General features: G+C 44.0%; 1 protein-coding gene across 1 annotated transcript in view; it reads right to left on the bottom strand.

Annotated features, from left to right (window-relative positions):
* Window positions 1–1,218: 1,218 nt before the first annotated feature.
* ITK (IL2 inducible T cell kinase) overlaps window positions 1,219–17,243 on the bottom strand; it is a 30,748-nt gene continuing 14,723 nt past the window's right edge. Inside the window, exons 3-17 of the mRNA XM_040573290.1 lie at window positions 16,905–16,986; window positions 15,389–15,517; window positions 14,712–14,752; window positions 13,731–13,882; window positions 13,091–13,156; window positions 12,854–12,908; window positions 10,758–10,837; window positions 9,985–10,121; window positions 9,161–9,235; window positions 8,297–8,468; window positions 7,816–8,032; window positions 7,308–7,372; window positions 7,107–7,225; window positions 4,772–4,929; window positions 1,219–4,243 (exon numbers count right to left, since the gene is read on the bottom strand). Coding sequence (XP_040429224.1) covers window positions 4,172–4,243; window positions 4,772–4,929; window positions 7,107–7,225; window positions 7,308–7,372; window positions 7,816–8,032; window positions 8,297–8,468; window positions 9,161–9,235; window positions 9,985–10,121; window positions 10,758–10,837; window positions 12,854–12,908; window positions 13,091–13,156; window positions 13,731–13,882; window positions 14,712–14,752; window positions 15,389–15,517; window positions 16,905–16,986 — 1,620 coding nt within the window. The 3' untranslated portion in view covers window positions 1,219–4,171. The remainder of the gene's footprint in view (window positions 4,244–4,771; window positions 4,930–7,106; window positions 7,226–7,307; window positions 7,373–7,815; window positions 8,033–8,296; window positions 8,469–9,160; window positions 9,236–9,984; window positions 10,122–10,757; window positions 10,838–12,853; window positions 12,909–13,090; window positions 13,157–13,730; window positions 13,883–14,711; window positions 14,753–15,388; window positions 15,518–16,904; window positions 16,987–17,243) is intronic.

The following is a 17,243-nucleotide window of genomic DNA, read 5'->3' as shown; positions in this document are numbered from 1 at the left end:
GGAGCCCGGGGGGTGCGCGGGGGTGCCCGGGGGGTACCCGGGGGCTGCGCGCCCCTCCGCTGGGGGGGGGCAGCGGTAGGGAGGGGAAGGGGCTGCCGGGGGTCCCGGGGAGGCAGGGCCCCCTGGCTGGGTGCCGGGGGTGCCGCCGCCCCGAGGTACCGCCCGGAGGTTTGAGCCGGGGTGGTGGTGAAAGGTTTGTGCTTAAAATGCACGCAGAGCCTTGGGTGGCTGGGCGTGCAAGGGGTGGAAGGCAGGAGGCGATGCCTTTGCTCCGAGCTGCGAGCTTTTTCTGAGCCAGCACTGCATGCCAAAGAGCTTCCTTTTGGCGTTTTTGGCATCTGGCGTTTCTTCGGGGACAAGTTTCCAGTCCTTCTGCCCACGCTGCTTTGTAAGGCTTCGATACGGCTCTTCAGATGCAGCGTGAAATCCAAACTGGACCTCTTACAACCTGCAGAGCAGCAGCTCCTCGCCGTAACTGATGCAAACCCTGGATGGGGCCTTCATTCATTTTTTGTCAGCCCTCTCAGCTTCTGCTGCTGCTGCTGGTTGAAGGACATTGGTGGATAAGCAAGACTGCTGGAAGTCCAGGTTTATGTCTAGATACATTTCCTTGGCGGCCTTGGCAGTGTCCCTTCCCTAAGCATCAGCCTGTGCTACAAGCAGGTTGCCATCTGGCCCTTCCTGCGTTAGGGTGACCGCTACCGATTCCTTAGAGGCTGTGGCTCTGTAGTCCAGGCTAGCTTGGGGCTGAGCTTGCCGTGGAGCTCAGGCTCCCCACGGGGACATGTTGGCTCCACGGGGAAGCTTGGATGCCAGGTGTACGCCTTAAATCTGCTGCTATCAGTTGAAAGAATGCAATGGGTGAAGGCACTGGGGTCTGCAAACCACAAAGCAGTACGGCAGTCTTAGAATCAGTCTTTGTTTTAGCAGACAGGAGTATACCTGAACAAATCTGCATCTCTCTGTGTAGGCTCTTCTCATTCTCCTCTGTGGCATTTCTTCTATCTCACCTTTAACTGGAACATTTTGTAGCCATCATTCCTCTTTTGACAATTTATTGCTTGTCAGAAAAAATCAGTAAGTGGACATTATTATTGCAGATCTGGGAGATTTCACAGCTAATATTGCTCTGAGGCCGTGGGTGAAACAAGGTCAGTTCAAGAAACCTGTGGCAGTAAAAACTGCTGTAGACTCTTTCTTTTTTGTTTTTGTACAGTTTAACCTGCTCCTGTTATCAGCCAGGCTCAGGGTGATGGGAATTCGACAAATGTTGTGACACTATTTTAATTTTCTGCTCTGTGCTGTCTTAGATTACAGAATAAGGGAACGAGCTTTGCGTTTATCGTGCAGATCACTGCAGGATGGGAGGACTGGCAGTGGGGGCAGGCCCACCAGCCTTGTGCCAGTGCTCACCATAGCAGCAGGCTGGGAACGTGCTGGGACAGAGCAGTGGGACCAGGACACGGCTTCCTAATACTTTCCAAGCCAGCACGTAACGTAACCCCAGAACACGGCCGTAGCTCCGGGAACAGAAGACATTGCAGAAAGCCAGAAGAAGCCTGTTTGTTTCTTGGTGGGGAGGATTTCATGAAAGGGCAGGGTGTGTGATTATGAAAGCATAAGGGTGTTTTTTTGCATTTTTGCTGACATATAGTGAAAGCCACAGTTGGGACAAAGTATTTTTATTATTTGTAAAAATATATATTGTGTACATAGAAATTTCTGCTAAAGAAGACCAAACGTAAGACATTACAATATTATTTTGTGCAATGCTCCCTAGCTAATAAATATTACATTTATTTCATCAAACATAAATATGGCCTCCAAAGCATTTCTTAGAAGAGCAATACTGCTGCTACATAATAGCAACTTCCTCAGTCTTGACAGATCCCTGGTTGCTCCCTGGATGGAAAGGGCAGCAAGCCAGAAGCTGGGCTTTGTGAGCCTGTGGATACCCCTGCCATGGGCTGGGTGTTTGTGTCCAGGGAAGAACCGTTTCAGAGCATCCTGCGGTTGTATGGCTCCTCTAAGTGGGGTGGGGGAGAGAGTGGGGTTATGGCCAGCTGGCCTCAAACTTAGCTGTAGATGTACACTTCAACATGCGTAGGGCTACTGAGAATTTAATCGTTTAAACACCAAAGTTAGCACCATGGGAACGTGACAACAGGCTAATTCAGACTAAAAGGGTGAGAGGGACAATGAGAAATTTAGCTTAAATTCACTATAGGCAAGAAATCAAAATCTGTTTTGTATATGTTCATATTCCACATGTAGACTGCTGAGGGATTTTGGCAGCAGTCCTGACCTGAAGGTAGCACTCTGACCCTGGTTTGGATTGACAACCTCTGGTCTGAATGTTAGGATTCTCCTTGCTTGGGAGAGTCACTCTGGGTTATACTTGTAGAAGGAAAATAACATGGAAACAAAGCAAAGGGGGAAGATGCATAGGGCAGGAATCATATCTTGCTTGTATCCATAAACCTGAAAAGATTCTGGCTCCTAAAAGCTACCCTAGAACCATAGGTCCTAAAAGTACCAAAAATTTAACCTCCTTCTATGAAGAAATAGTTTGACACAGGATATGTGAGATCATAGGATTACAGTATTTCCTTGTTCCATTTTTGTTGGCAAACATCTTTGATCTTGACTTCTGTAACGACATGAGAAATTGCTGCTGGAAGTTTGCACCTCAGACTTTTTGTAAACTGTTGTCACATAAGGTTTACCCATGTCCTAGCTTGCCCAAACACAGGAACATCCAAAATACATATTGAATATATGCACATAGCATCTGTGAGGCCTCTTGGCTTCCCTAGTTATTGTTAATGCTTAGCAGAAATCCTGATCTTACAAATTCTACAGGACACTAACACGCATGCTTCTGTTTTGGAGGTTGGTTATGTCAAATCAGTGTCTGTCTTGCAGAGAAAAGGTAGATTTTAATTGAAGTACCCGCGCTGTCACCACATAATGTGGAACTCATCGAGAAGTACCCAGGCAGTCCGTTTGCATAAGCCTTTCTTTCTTTGATCAGTCCCTAGAGGATTCACCGGTTTGTTCAGAGAAGAGATGGAAAACTCTCTACTTGTGATGATTCAGTTGCTCTTTGAAGTAAGCGAAAACTTCTCATTATCGTTGGTGCACTGATCACACACTCTGCATGTTTCCTCCTCAGGGCTACCCTTCCAGCGCCCTCCGGCTCCTTCCCTCCGAACACACTGGTTCTGGAGTAGGTTCCTGTGCCTCTCACAGGCAGTCAGATCGTGGGATCCTGTCTTCTCCTGGGCTAGAGACACCCAGCACTCTGCCCTGCTGAGTCCTCCATATGTGGTTCAAAGAAATTGGTGGTCTCTTTTCTGATGTAGAAAGACTGAAGAAAAAATGGATACAAACTTTCAGCTTTGACTTTTTTTCCCCATCTGAGAGTCCCATTTTCCCACTCACTACACAAATTTGAGAGAATTTCAAGACTCTTCAGCACACTGCTTTTTTTTTCTTCCTCCCTTACAAACTTGGGTGAACATGCAGACACCTCTTCAGCTTATGGGATACCACAGTCCTGTTTTTGTTAAGCCACAGTTTCAGAGAAGATCATGTAAAGGGAGAACAAAACCACCTTGAAATATCAGCATCAAAAATGCAGACACTAAATCCAGCTTGTTCCCTTGTGTCCCAGGTTTATTCCTGTTCACAGCTTTCAGGTCCAGCCCACTCTGAATTAGAGAGCCATGGAAATGTCTAAATGTTCCTCCTCAGCCAAAGATGGTTGTTTTTTGTTTTGTTTTGTTTTGATTTTTCTTCTTCCTCAGGGAAGACCTTAATTTGGGAGTTCACAGAACTGGAATAGCAATGCCAGATCTCTTACTTTTGAGGCTGTATCTTCATGAGAAATACACTTGCTGGATTGTGTGGCGCAGGAATCTGTGCTCAATTGCTGGTTCTGCTTGTAAGATGCAAACCACTTTCCTGGCCGGTCCATAGCCTGTGCCTGTGCTCTGGAAGACCTGAGGATATCTTGTCTGTCTGGAAGTACTGGCCTCTGCCCTCTCCTTCTCCCCAGGCATACGACAAGTGTCTATGGTGAGAGGATTCCTGTTAATGCTCGTGTGGGGAAAATCCAGCCATCTGCCCTCTCAGGACTCTCAGCTTCACTTAGCGGCCAGTGCCATGATTACAGATCACACTCAGAGATTTCACTCAGCTGATAGAGCAGAAGAGAAAAGGATGGGCGGTCTTCTTTCCTCTGAGCAGGGGAGAGAGAGGGAGAACATTAATGTCAGCTTGAGAGGAATGGTGAGGTTAGAAAGGAAAACTTTGTGACAAAACTGAGCTTTTACAGAAATAAAATCCATTCTTACAGAGAAAATGCCAATGGAAGAATGAGGTTCCTTCTGTGCAATGTTTCTTTTCTACTAGCAGTGAATTTTCCCTAGAGGACACTAAGACCTTGTAATGGGTTGGCTGTCATTTTTACCATCCGTATTAAAACTGAGCTTCACTGATACGTAGCTTTCTTAGGAAGCAAACTGCTGAATTAACTGAAGTGTGCTACATAGACTTCTCAGTTGAGTCAACACATTCTATAGAGATAGCAGCTTAAATAAAAACCAAAGAGTCCAGGGTTTAACTCAGATTGCTAACACAGATGAAAGATACAAAGTACCTCACGTCCAGGATTTGATCCTGTGTTAGCATGTGAGCATCTCCTAAACACTAACGGGGAGAGAGCTCTTGCTGGTGAGAACTCGGGCTCTCCCAGTGAAATACTAACCATGCTCCAGCAGTGGCTCATGACCTCATAAATAGCCTTGGAGGCCAGCTTGGGTTTGTAGAGCCGAAATCCTGCATTGATTTCTTCCACCACTTCTCCATTGGTGCGGTTCTCGTAGGGCATTTTACCTTCACTGAAGACCTCCCACATCAGCACTCCTAAACCAAACAAATGAGAACAATCACAAAGAAGCAGGTAACATCTTCAGCAGACCCACAGCACCCTTCCACCTGCTCTTTGCAGGTCAGTGTTGGTGTCTGTTACTTGAAAAAGCATTCTCACCCAGATTCTGAGCATGCATCTGAAAAATCACGCCCTAACGCAGCTGTGGATGTGCAATCATGGTGGAATGTCAAAGGATTGCAGCACATATTTTCCCTTTCCCTAAACACTGAAATAATTTCCTATGATTACTGTTCAGAGCAGTGCAGAAACTCATGTTTTTCTAGTGTAGTGGAAGACAGACAGACTGACAAAATGGTGGTGGAATGCATTGCAGTTGCCCATCAGATGAGAGAGGGTCGGCAGATGGAATGAATGCAAGTTACTTGTGTTATTATTAGGTTTAATTCCTTCATTCACCTAATATGACTGTCTTGGTAAGCCATGATCACGCTGTGTAAGAAAACAGACAGATAGACAGGTCTGAAATATAGTTGTGTAGCTCCCCAGTCAACTTTGCTAGGGAATGCCCGCTTTCCAGCTTCTAATTATTCAAATACGAAGATGCAATGAGATTGCAGCTCCCCACCAGTGACACTGGCTCTGCTGAACACTAAGCCAAGCAGCTGTACTCCCCCAGGGTGCAGATTCTGGGCACTGGGAATTCCTCACACCCATTTTGTTCTCCTGAGCACAGCAGGACTTCAGGCCTGGCAGAAGAGGTGAACACACTGCAATGGAGCAGAAAGCATCTCACAGTCATGAGACCATGAGATGAAACAGGAATCCTCTTGTGCAATGCCACTGGAGGGGCAGGTAAAAATGCCAGCAATGTGTAGCACTGGCGCCTGCAGATCTCACTAAGGAGGACTGACCGGTGCAAACAAAGCTCACAACTATTTCATTCAGCCCTGAAACTGGCGTGAGCCATCTTCACCCAGCTTGGCTGGACTGTAAATCAAGCTGAACACACTTTTTGGAGGCATCTGGCTCTTACAGGGGCCCTAAATGTAAATTACCGCTCAGCAGTTTCTGATTTGTGAAGCAGAAGAACGTCCTTACCGAGGCAGCATCTCTTCCCACGTCACTGCCACTTTGCTGTGAGGTGTCAGAGCTAGCTCCGCTGGCAGTCTTGCCCCTTGTTATTATGTGGAAAGTGCTGACAGCCTCCTCCACATGCCAGGGGACACCAAAGAGGAATGGAAGCATCTCTGGGTTGGGTTCTCGAAGGAGCTGCGTGGGTCTGAGCACCCAGCTCTCACCACACTGCTCACAGCCCCCCCCCGGGAAGGCACGGCCTCACCCAGCACGAACTGCACAGCAGAGCCCAGTAAAGGGAGAGGGAAGCACAGAATTCACGAGCACAGACTAGCAAAGGTTATAATCCTGCATTATTTACTGCGAGGCCCAGAGCTGAGTGGCACCCCATTGACTGTGTGCTGTGCGCCGCACACTGCACCACTTCATTCCGCACTGCCATTATTTGCATGTTAGCTGGAGATGGGCCAGATACATCAGAGTGCCAGATCAACAGGCCAGGGAATAGCCTTTGTTATCTCCAGTGCCAATGATTTTGAGGAAAAAATATACAACAGCTTTCTTATCTATCAGAGTCCAGAAGGGAGACCAAAGAACAGATGCAAATCGTAAAACAATGCATCAGGGAGCAGGACATTAGGTGAGAAAATGTCAGCACTGAAATAATATTTTCAGATCAGCATAAAGCAAACGGAGTCAGCAAAGCAAACTTTGTAAAGCGGAGGGTTTGAGTGAAGCTTGAGTGCCCAGGACTGACATGCAGAGAGGTGGAGTCCCTAAATCTCTTTCCTTTCTCTTCCTTATAAACCTTGTCAGTGACTCTCCAACATTTTCTTGGTCACTTATTCTATGGCATCATGAAATAGAGATTGTTGTTTGGTATTGTATCACATTGTACAGGTATAATACATAAAATTGGAAGTATCTGAGGTGTGTCAAAGTGTCTAGGCAGTTTACTATTCTTTCCTTTCACTTCACTGATTTGGGCTTGCTTTTCTAAGCTGCTTTTCAGGCAAAACACCATTGGGACTCAGAAGATGCACTGTTTAGGGCATTTTACTTGAGCACTGAGCCCCTGTTTTTTTCTGAGCTGGTGTTTATTCAGTGCATTTCCATTCTGATGAGAGGTTCTTACCAAATGACCAAACGTCTGATTTGGTGCTGTAGTTGCTGTAGGAGAAAACCTCCGGGGCAGACCATTTGACTGGAAACTTGGTGCCCGTGGAGCTGGTGTACTGATCATCAAGGACAATCCTGGAAAAGAAAAAGAAGGGAGCATGCTGAGCAACCCCCCTGCCCCCTGCCAGCCCCCCATGTGCAGCCCTGGTGGCGTTACCTCGACATCCCAAAGTCAGACACTTTGACCACTTGGGATTCCCCCACCAGACAGTTCCGAGCAGCCTGCAAGAAAAGAAGGTGCAAAGGCAGAAGGTCAGCGCTGAAAGGCTGTCACAGACACTTAGCTGCTTTTAGCCCAGTACAGCAGACAGTGCTTAAAAATAGGAGAATCAAAGTGACATCCTACCATACAAAAAAGGTGAGAACTTGAAGTCCTAATGCTTTCTGCACGTTTTACAGCCTGCATGCTCCTGTTGCCAGGACCACGGTCAGCCATCAGTCTGACCAGCTTGCCTTTGCTGCCCAGAAGGGGCAGAGACAGACTCTGATTATCCACAGCCACCCACAGTCCCTGCTCCCTAGCAAAATGGCAGCAGTGAATGAGGCAGCTCGATTGTCCACTATGTAATTGAAGCTATTGAAAATAAAATAAAATGAAAGCTGAAATTAAGGAAGGGAACAAGGCCAGCTGGAGTGGAGAAAATGTCTGTCAGGGAGCAACATACCAGGTCTCTGTGGATAACAGAATTTTCTTCCAGATAAGCCATTCCTTCGCACACATCTTGGCACATCCCCAGAAGGGTTTCTTTAGAAAAAGTGCCCCGCTGGCTCCTGAGGTAGTCAGACAAGCAACCGTGCTCCATGAACTCAAACACCAGGCATATGGGAGTGTTCTCAAAGCACACGCCATAAAGCTGGACTAGTTTGGAATGAGACAGCTTCCTGTGGACAATGAGGGAAGGTGGAAAAAGAGGCTGAAATATGCTCAGTCCCATCTGTCCTTACGGAAATTGTTATAAACAACCCGCTTTTGTCACTCTGTTGCACTCTGCAAAGTCCAACTATGAACTATGAATGCAGAAAAGAGAAAATATGTACAAATCTAACTTCAAGCTGGTTTTGCATTAAATATAATCCAGTTTCAAAGGTAGTGGTTAACAAAGGACATTTCTGCATGGAAAATCATCCAGTCAAACTACTACTTACATCAATACTTTAGCTTCCTCAATAAAATCCTCTTCAGACATTGCTCCTTCACGAATGGTCTTTATGGCTACTTTTGTTTTCTCCAGCCAGTAGCCAAGGTAAACCACCCCAAACTGACCACTGCCAATTTCCTGTACACGGGTGAGCTCTGAGGGATTAATGACCAATTTTCCTGTTGATTGTGAAGAAGAAAGAGTAAGGATCTAATGTTAAAATGTCAAAGAAAAAGCTTTTGTGGATTAAACATTAAGACAGGACTCTGAGTGAGAGTTTCTAGCTCTCCCTCAAATTATCTGTCTGCCCTTTGGTATCTCATTTGACTAGTCCATGTTGCAGTTCATGTTCAAGACTAGGAATAACAACATTCCTTTTCTTCTCCTATTTTTCTTGTCTATCCAGTTCTTCAGGGAGTATTGTATCTACTGTGCATACGTGCACTACTAAGAACAATATGTTTTTGAGTTTCTGTGATGTCTACAGGAATTACAATAAAAACAATACCAGTAAAATTCTGTAGTCAGATGGAGGCATCTTTCGGGAGGGACTCAGCTTTTGTCAAGTTATGCTATGCTCCTGCTCCCATCACCTTTGTTCAGCATTAATTTCAGTACCTAATGTTGACTTTAGTGAGACCCTGGGGTCCTCAGCACCTTCCTCAAGACATTGACTTTGCAGGATCAGATCATTTGGCCACCAATGGTAATGACAAGGATGAAAACATAGGCAATGTAAAGATCTGAAGAAAGCTATTTGTTGTTGTGATAGTCACACAAGTATTCATCAGTATCAATGGGGATGTTCAGGATCACCCAGCTAATGAGGGAGGAATGGGATTCCCAAATGGTCAAGACAGTAGCTCCATACCATAGCTCAGACCTGCGGTGATTGGGGCCTTTTTCCTCCAAGAAGAGACTGCATATCGCAAACGAGTGACAAGGCCTGTATAACAGAGGAAAAGGTAGGATCCAGTTATTGTCACAGTCATGGGAAGTGTGGCTCCCTCCCAGAAAGGAGTCTGTACACTGGAAGCAGATTTATTGTACTGAGTTCTCAGCTCCACTTGAGGGCAGCTGAACCTCTATTCAGAGTGTGATTTCCTGCCTGCTCAAAGGAAGCCAGTTCTGAGCAGTTTCAATTTACTTACCATTTTTGCTCTGTCAGCAAATATGAATTTGTATTAACTCTGAAGGAGTTCTAAAGAATACCTTTGATTTGTAGGTATATTTGAAGCCAGGGTTTCCCTTGGTACACCTGAGCTGTAGGGGCAGGAGTCTTTGATGCCTCCCACGTTTGGCTATGGATCCTGGCCACGTCCCTGACTTTGTGTCAAGTCAAGGCCCAGGGCTCTATCACCTCCTGAGCAAGAAGGCGCTGCAGTGTAACTCAAGCAGGTAGCTTGTTCTGGCAGTGCTGACACACTCCCATGGACTCCAGAGAATGAAAGGGCTCTCTGTGGTATATCAGTATAACATACAACATCTGTGTTGGTCATCCTCAGCCTTAGAAGGACCACCAAAATGAAGATGTAATGCTGAAAGCTGAGTCAAGGTGATGTTTTTACTGACATCCAAGTGCCAAGATAACATTTCACTGTAAGGATGGAGGTCTTGAGAGACTTCCTTCATTCAAAACAGTTACCTGGCTGCATGGTAGAACAACTTCCCTGGCTGGCCTCAGCCTTCACTCACCTCCTGCATTGTGCTGGTGATAGTTGATGAGTTCAGGGATGCAGTCAAACACATGCTTTTCTGCCAAATAATATCGCTTGGGAAAGTCTGTTGTTTCGTTGATGTGATAATGTTTTATAACAGGATTGTTATCCGTGCTGAAAAAGATCAGTTTTTCTTTGAGAAAAAACAGGTCGCAACAAAAAGACAGGAATTTGGGGTATAGATGGAAGAGGAGAGAGCAAGTAAAAAGAACCTTCCTTACGAAGAAGGAATGGGAGAGGAGCAAGGAGTGAGCTGCAATTGCTAACAAAGCTGTGTGCTTGTATGTTCTCCCTGTAACTCGTAGATGGTCTCATCTCTAGAAAGGCTGAGGTTTCCTGATAAGAGCAGGTTGAGTACCAAGTTTCTCTGCCTCTTCTTTCTGAAACAAAACTTTCTGCCCCATGACAGAAACCCTTTCACTAGTCTTGTATTTTCCACCTCAAATGAGTCTATCTTGATCCTACAGACAGTTCAGTTGGGATGGCAATTCAACAAAATTACAACCCTGGTGATGTTTAAGGGGCTATTTATAGGCAGTTATTTAGATGCAGGGAGAAGTGGAGCCTTTAATACCCTTTGTTTTGCAAAAGGCAGCTAACTCTTCTGCCTTTTTTGGAAGCGTTTTTCTCTATCATTTTCATGAGCCTTCTGCTCTCTCTTTATAATGCCAAAACAACTACAGAGATTACACTCTCAGAAGCCATTTCATTGATGTAATTGATGTGAAAAGCTGCTTAGCTCAGCCGTACCTTAATGCTTTGGTGAAAACAGAGACTGTGTACATGCCAGGCTGCCTCGAGTCTCTCACCATGAAGGCACCTTCCCTACCCTGTAAGAAGAGCAAAGGAGAGAAAACTGGTTAGAGACATCATGGAAAAAAGAAGTGGGCCGGGGGGAAGCTCTGCTTGTTTCAGCCCTCTCTACTGCTCAGACATGAGGATGTGCTAAATATGTAGGAAAAAAATGAGCCATCAGCCAACCGATGGAGGTTGCTGTTCCATGCACTGCTCTGGTGTCTGCCCAGGGCCTGCAGGTACACTCAGTTGGTCTTTCTTGGGTGCTACATATTTTTAGCTTAGTTTCCTGAGGAAATGAGAATTGTGTGATCAGATCATGCTTAGTATGTGTGGGGGTGGATACATGTGAGTGCATGTCTCTCTGTCCCTCCAAGCCTCTCCTCTAGAAATTTTGAACCCATTGATGGCTTTCAACCTTATCTAGCAGAACAGTGGCGATATTAATTTCATGCAAGTTCAATGAAAATGGGCAGCCGAGTGGAAACACAAACCCCTCTGAGTGCTATCCACAGGGAGAGAAACTACAGAACAAAGGTGCGATTTATTCAACACCAGAGAATCCATACGGGAGTGTAGGAAAGATAATTTACCAATTTCCCAGAACTGGGAAAAACTTGGACAAGATCCCGTGCTTTCTCAGGTACCCTGGTCATCCAGTATCTAAATATAAATGCTTAGAAAAGCAAGCTTCCTCCACTCTGGCACTCAAAAAACTATTTTCCATTTTAATTTTTCACTGTAATTGTCTTCTACTCATCTGAATGCTGAAATGTGTCCTAGGCCATGATTGGGCAGGGCCAAGCAGTGATGGATCAGATGGCAGAGGAGAAGATTTAACATAACATTTTGGATGTAACGTGCTGTGGTGCTCTATACACTGATAATAAAAAACGTGGTTTTCTTCTGTTTGCACATAAAGATACTTTTTGTCTGGCATCCCAACTGCTGGATTAGTTTTGCTTTGTTTTACCTGGTAGAGTTCCTCCATTTGTATGTGCCCTCTATCTATTTCTGTATCTATAAAAATATCTACCTAAAACCAGACTTCCTTCATTTCAGCACTGTGCTAATATTGGTAGAAGACACACAGCAAGCCGTGAATGTCTTTTGTCTGATAAAGCTGGGAGAAGCTTTATCAGCTTTATCAGACAAAGACCACTCACAACATGTGGTGCAAAGCTGATCCACCAAGTGCGCCTTGCCTCAGCCTCCTTGCTTGCACAGGTAGACAAGTGCTGGAGGCAGCATCCTGCCTGAGATGCTTTAAGCTCCATTCTTGCCCTTCCCTCTCACTTGACAGCAAGGCTGGCCGATGATCACTCGTGTGCTTGGCCGCATTTTTTGAGGGACTTGTGAGGGTTGGGAGGCTTTGAATCAGAGGTCTTCTGGTTCTCTTGGTGAGAGCTGCCACAGAAAAGCTGTTCTGGTAGGACCCAAAGGAAAAATGAGCTCACTAAACCATGTGTGGATACGTCCTATAGGAGTATATAGGAGATAAAAGATTTTTTAAACTGCATAGAAAAGCTTTTATTTTCATAAAATACTATCATCCAGGATCTTACTTGAGTCTCCTGTTAGTGAAAGAGCTAATTTAAAAACTGAGGTTGAATTTGTGTGGAAAATTTGAACAAGCAGGTCATACTTTTTATTTTCATGACAATTTTCGGTGGAAAACTCTGTCTCTACTGAAAAATTAAAGATGCATGCTCACACGCACGCACACACAGACAGAACTAAACAAAACGCCAACCTATACTTTTGGCTTTCACCCAAAATACTTCAGCACGAGACCAGTTAGATTTTCTGAGAATTACTGGCATTTTCAGCCTCCTGCAGAGACAGAAACAATAAGCTAAAATCACAGTTTTCAGCTGACACGGTGTTCTGAAACGGTGTTTTCCATCACCCTCTCCTTCCCTGGAGGAGGGTGACACAGGTCGCTGCCCACACCCGGCTGCTGCGGATCCCTGCTGGTCCCATACCTCGCTCCTCAGTTGTCATTAATTAATTATTACTGCCCATCTGACCTGCACGTAACACGGGCTTACCTCATCCTTGAGGAGCATTTCTGCTTTGCTTCTGCTGATGTTCTTATTGTACCATCTGAAAACATCAAAGGACTCCGAGTCAGCACTTCTAGGCTATTAAAGTTCTTGCCAAAAAGCCTCTGTGCTAGCCCCAGCACTAGCACCAGCACAGATTGCGGGGTGGGGACGTGGGGTTTGTAGCTTCTATAACAAATGCAGGGTGCTTAGAGGTACAAGACAAACGTAGGCACAACTTACTCATATATTTGCAGATTCTCAGGTGATTTTTCTGCCAGGTAGCTACTTGGCACATAGCCTTCATGCCTGTTAAAATGCGACACAGCATGAGCGTGCTAGACAGACAGGATTTTCTCTACATCTGTGGGAGTCAGCCCTGAAAGATTTGCCTGCCAGAAGTCTTGCTCTTTGCATGACATAAATGCTGTTTTTTATGTATTTAGCAGGGTTACTGGGAAAAGGAAACAACTGATATCCTCCCCAGACTGGTTAAACAAGGGGAGATTAAAGAGAAGTAATGCACAGACTCCATCACTGTTCACATTCAGGATCCTATAATTTCTTTTTTGTGTTAGTTATCCCCAAAGGGAACACACAAATATGCTCTGTGCATTCCAGTTTTCACATTTTTTTTTCTCCACGTTCGACAGCAAGTATCAGTCTGAACTAGACTGCACTTCAAAAAATTAACTTTTGGATCCATTTTCTTCAGCTGCCTGGATACAAGCAGCATTAAAGGCAAGAAGCCTTCCATTGCTCTTTCTTCTACATATCAGAAGATACTTCATGAAAGTTACACTAGAGGCCAGCATGTATGTTAATGGATGAAAAACTTGGATTTAGAAAGGATTTGTAAATTGGCTGTGGAAAAGGGAATTACCCGTTCTTATCTTGAATCAGCCACCAATGTTCCTCAGAGCTGTCAATCACATAATATTCCTCATTGTATTGTAACGTCAGCTCCTGCGGGTTCTGGGCTTCATAGTCGTATATGGCCATGACTAAGGCTTCCTTTGTGTCTAGCAACAATTTCTGCACAAATTAGGAAAAAGGCTCATCATATTCATATTCATAAACATCAATGGCATGCTGTCTAAAATGATATTGCCCTGGCAGCACTGGTGTGTGCTATACACGGTCTGCTGGGTTCAAAATCCTCAAAGCTAGGAAGGCACCCCAGCTGCATGGTGGGGTACATGAGCAATATGAGGTTTTCTATAATGTGAAGTTCATAAAAAAAAAATCACTTGCACAGAAAATAGTTAACTACTCCTTCTCTGAAGCTCAGGGCAGGATTACCTCTGTCTGATCTGTTTGTCACAGATGTTTCCTAAACTCCAATCAAAAGCCTCCAGTGATAAAATCTTCAGGACCTCCCTAGATGGACTTAGGTTGACCCTACTTCTCACTTCTTATTGTGTAAGCCTATGAGATTTTGTCCAAATCCACAAGTGGGTTTGCAAAATGATTTACTCTGTTCCTCTCCACAGCAGCTTTTGCAGATATGAATACTATTCTCATATCCACCCCCTTTCCCAGTTTCCCTTTCTATAGTTTGAAAAACAAACAAACAAACAAAAAAAACCAACAACCATTGAAGCTTCCCTCACCATTGGAAAGCTATTTGTAAAACCAAGCTGTCTTTGCAGGACTGAATCTAGCTGCAGTGGGATGCTGCTGATTTATAACTTACAGGAAGAAAAAGAGAGAAAAAAAGGAAAAGGCAAGAGAAAATCCCAGGGAATATTATCATGGGTGATATTCTAGGTCACTGCACCATGATGAACATTAATGAACATATTTTCACCTACTTAAGCACACAGGACACCAAGGACAGCTTATCGTGCCTCACTGCACTCACCCAGTTATCTTCAGGAGTGGGAGGAAGTGGCTTCTTTGAGGCTGAAATGAAATCAAGAAAGGTAATTTGAAACAGATCTGGACAAAACCATACAGAAATAGTGAATAGCCTTGGACTTTTAGAGTAAGATGTACCAGCAGCCTGCACCTACACAAGTGACTCTCAGCCACACAGTGTGTTTGAAACTGATGTACATATTACATAAGGAATCATGCCAACACAAGGGAAAAAGTCCTGGGTAAAGAAAGATTGACATCCCTATCTGCCAGTACCTACAGGCTTTTTTAGTAGACAAAGTAAAGATTACACTTGGTCATTGAAAGTACAGAGGAAATATGATTAGGACAAAATAGGACACACAGGGATGAATCTGTATATCTTAAGAAAGTTGTTAACAGCTTATTGACAGACCACAGCTGATCAAGTTCCTAGTTTTCAATCTCATTCCTGAGACAGCATGAAACATCCCACAGAGGAAAATGTTAATTCACAACAAAGAGTATCATACATAGTGAAAGACAAGCCAGAATAAAGAATGTCCCAGGAAGCCAGCAAGATCTCTTGCTGCAGATATAACATGGTATTCTTTGATGTTCTGTACAAGGTAGATTTAATCCTTTACTTTTTCTTAGGAATACATATTTTCAAGGTCAGGATGGTCTTAAAAATTCCCATACCATTTCTGGTGGGGTCATACTCTATACAGCCAACTGCCATCTTCTCTGTCTGAGCACAGCATCTCCACTTGCCATCTATCCAAAAGTCTGGATGATACTTTGAGACTAAACTGTTGTTGTTCCTGGTCTCTGGAAAATGATAGAGAAAGAGAAAGGAGGAGTAAAAACTGTGTTTATTTGTATTGATGTCATCTCTGAAAGGCATGTAAAACTGAATGGAAATAATCTGCACTAAAGAAGCTTCTTATTCCTTTCAAACCAGGCTTGGGTGAATATTATCAGCCTTCTCCGTTAATATTTTCCTTTCTCCTGAAAGGAGTGAATGCCACCATCACTCTGAAGGGATAGCCTTCCTACCTGTGATGGAGCTCATACCTCTGTACTGTGCGAGAGCAGAATCCTACCAACGTGACTATCTCTTTAAACTGTTAAACACCAAAACCACAGAAAGAAGGTCTCAAAAAAGAAAGAAAACCTGGTACACCATGTACTGATGATTCTCATAAAAAACTACAGCTCTGCAGTATGTATATACATAGGATACAGACTCTGCTGCTTTGGCTTGGTGTTCAGAAGGAGCTGTACAAGCTGGCATTTGCCAACTCCAAATATTTTTTGTGCATGTAAATGCCAGTCTTGAATCTCTGTATGAGCAATTAAAGGTCCTTCTGTTTGAAGCTCATGATCTCTATCCACAATAATAATTTCCTAAAAAGACAAAAAAAAAAAAAATCTGCTGGCGTGTTTCAAGAGACTATTTGAAAATGTTGAATTAGAGGAGGTGATAAATCAAAAACTTGGAGCAGGTTCTTCCCAGAAGGGGAATAACTGGTTGCAAGACTAAATGCATGAACTCAATAATATCTCAGTCAGGCACGATGTTTTCAGAATGAACAATACAGCAGCTTGTCTTATAAAGCAGGAGAAAGCTTCAAGGGAAGCCTGATGCAATTTTCATGTACCTAAACAACACCTTCCCTATGTCAAGTACTGTGCTTCATTTCTGCATGCAGTGGTTAGGTATTGTACCTTCACTTCAGAACCATTCTAATGAACCACAGTGCAATTCAGGAGGTGAACAGGAAATGAAAGCTACCCACAAAAATGTTTCTTAATAATCATGATTCTGTAATAAGGTTGTCACATAAACAACGACTCTGTTAATCAGAGCTGAGAAATGTACCCAGAACATATTAATTTATTTTTTAAAAGTAGCCTAATGTAATTTCTCATCTCTTCCTACATAAGAAACTCAAATTACAGTAACATATTAATAGTTTATCCTTGAAAGAGGCTAAAAAAGCATTCCATGTCCAAGTTTTCTATTGTTGCTGAAAACACCCGCACAAAAATTGCAAATACATTTGATTCCATAGCTGCACTCCCAATTATTGCTTTGCATGTTTAGATGCAACACTTAATTCCTCTTGCACATTTTCTTGGCATTACAGCTTTTGAGAAAACTGCTCTGGGTTAAGTAACTTCAACAATTAGGTGGGTGCAGGGGTTTTGTTACCTTCCTTCAGTGTAGAGACCCATCTCTGCCGACTCTCGCGATTGGGTGCAAACACATAGAGTATGTAGTTATCATGGATGATCTGGAGAGGGGAGTAAAGAAGGGAGCCAGCCGTTAGAAACAATCCCAGATACACTGGGTACAATGGAATCACTGAAAGAAACAGGTAGCAGCCAACAAATTACAAAATTTGTAATTTTTAAAAATTTGTAAAATTTGTTTTTTTCCACGTGCTCGCACGTGGAGTACACAAGCCCTGTTCAGTGACATCTCATAACCTCAGTGCCTTTTGCTTCTCTAAAACTGAGTAGAAAACCTGATCAAGGAAGAATTCCAGAT

The sequence above is a fragment of the Cygnus olor genome, chromosome 14 (assembly GCF_009769625.2).
Source record: "Cygnus olor isolate bCygOlo1 chromosome 14, bCygOlo1.pri.v2, whole genome shotgun sequence".
Taxonomy (NCBI): domain Eukaryota; kingdom Metazoa; phylum Chordata; class Aves; order Anseriformes; family Anatidae; genus Cygnus; species Cygnus olor.
Note: the sequence above shows the minus strand (reverse complement) of the source record. Positions and strands in the feature narration are given on the sequence as shown.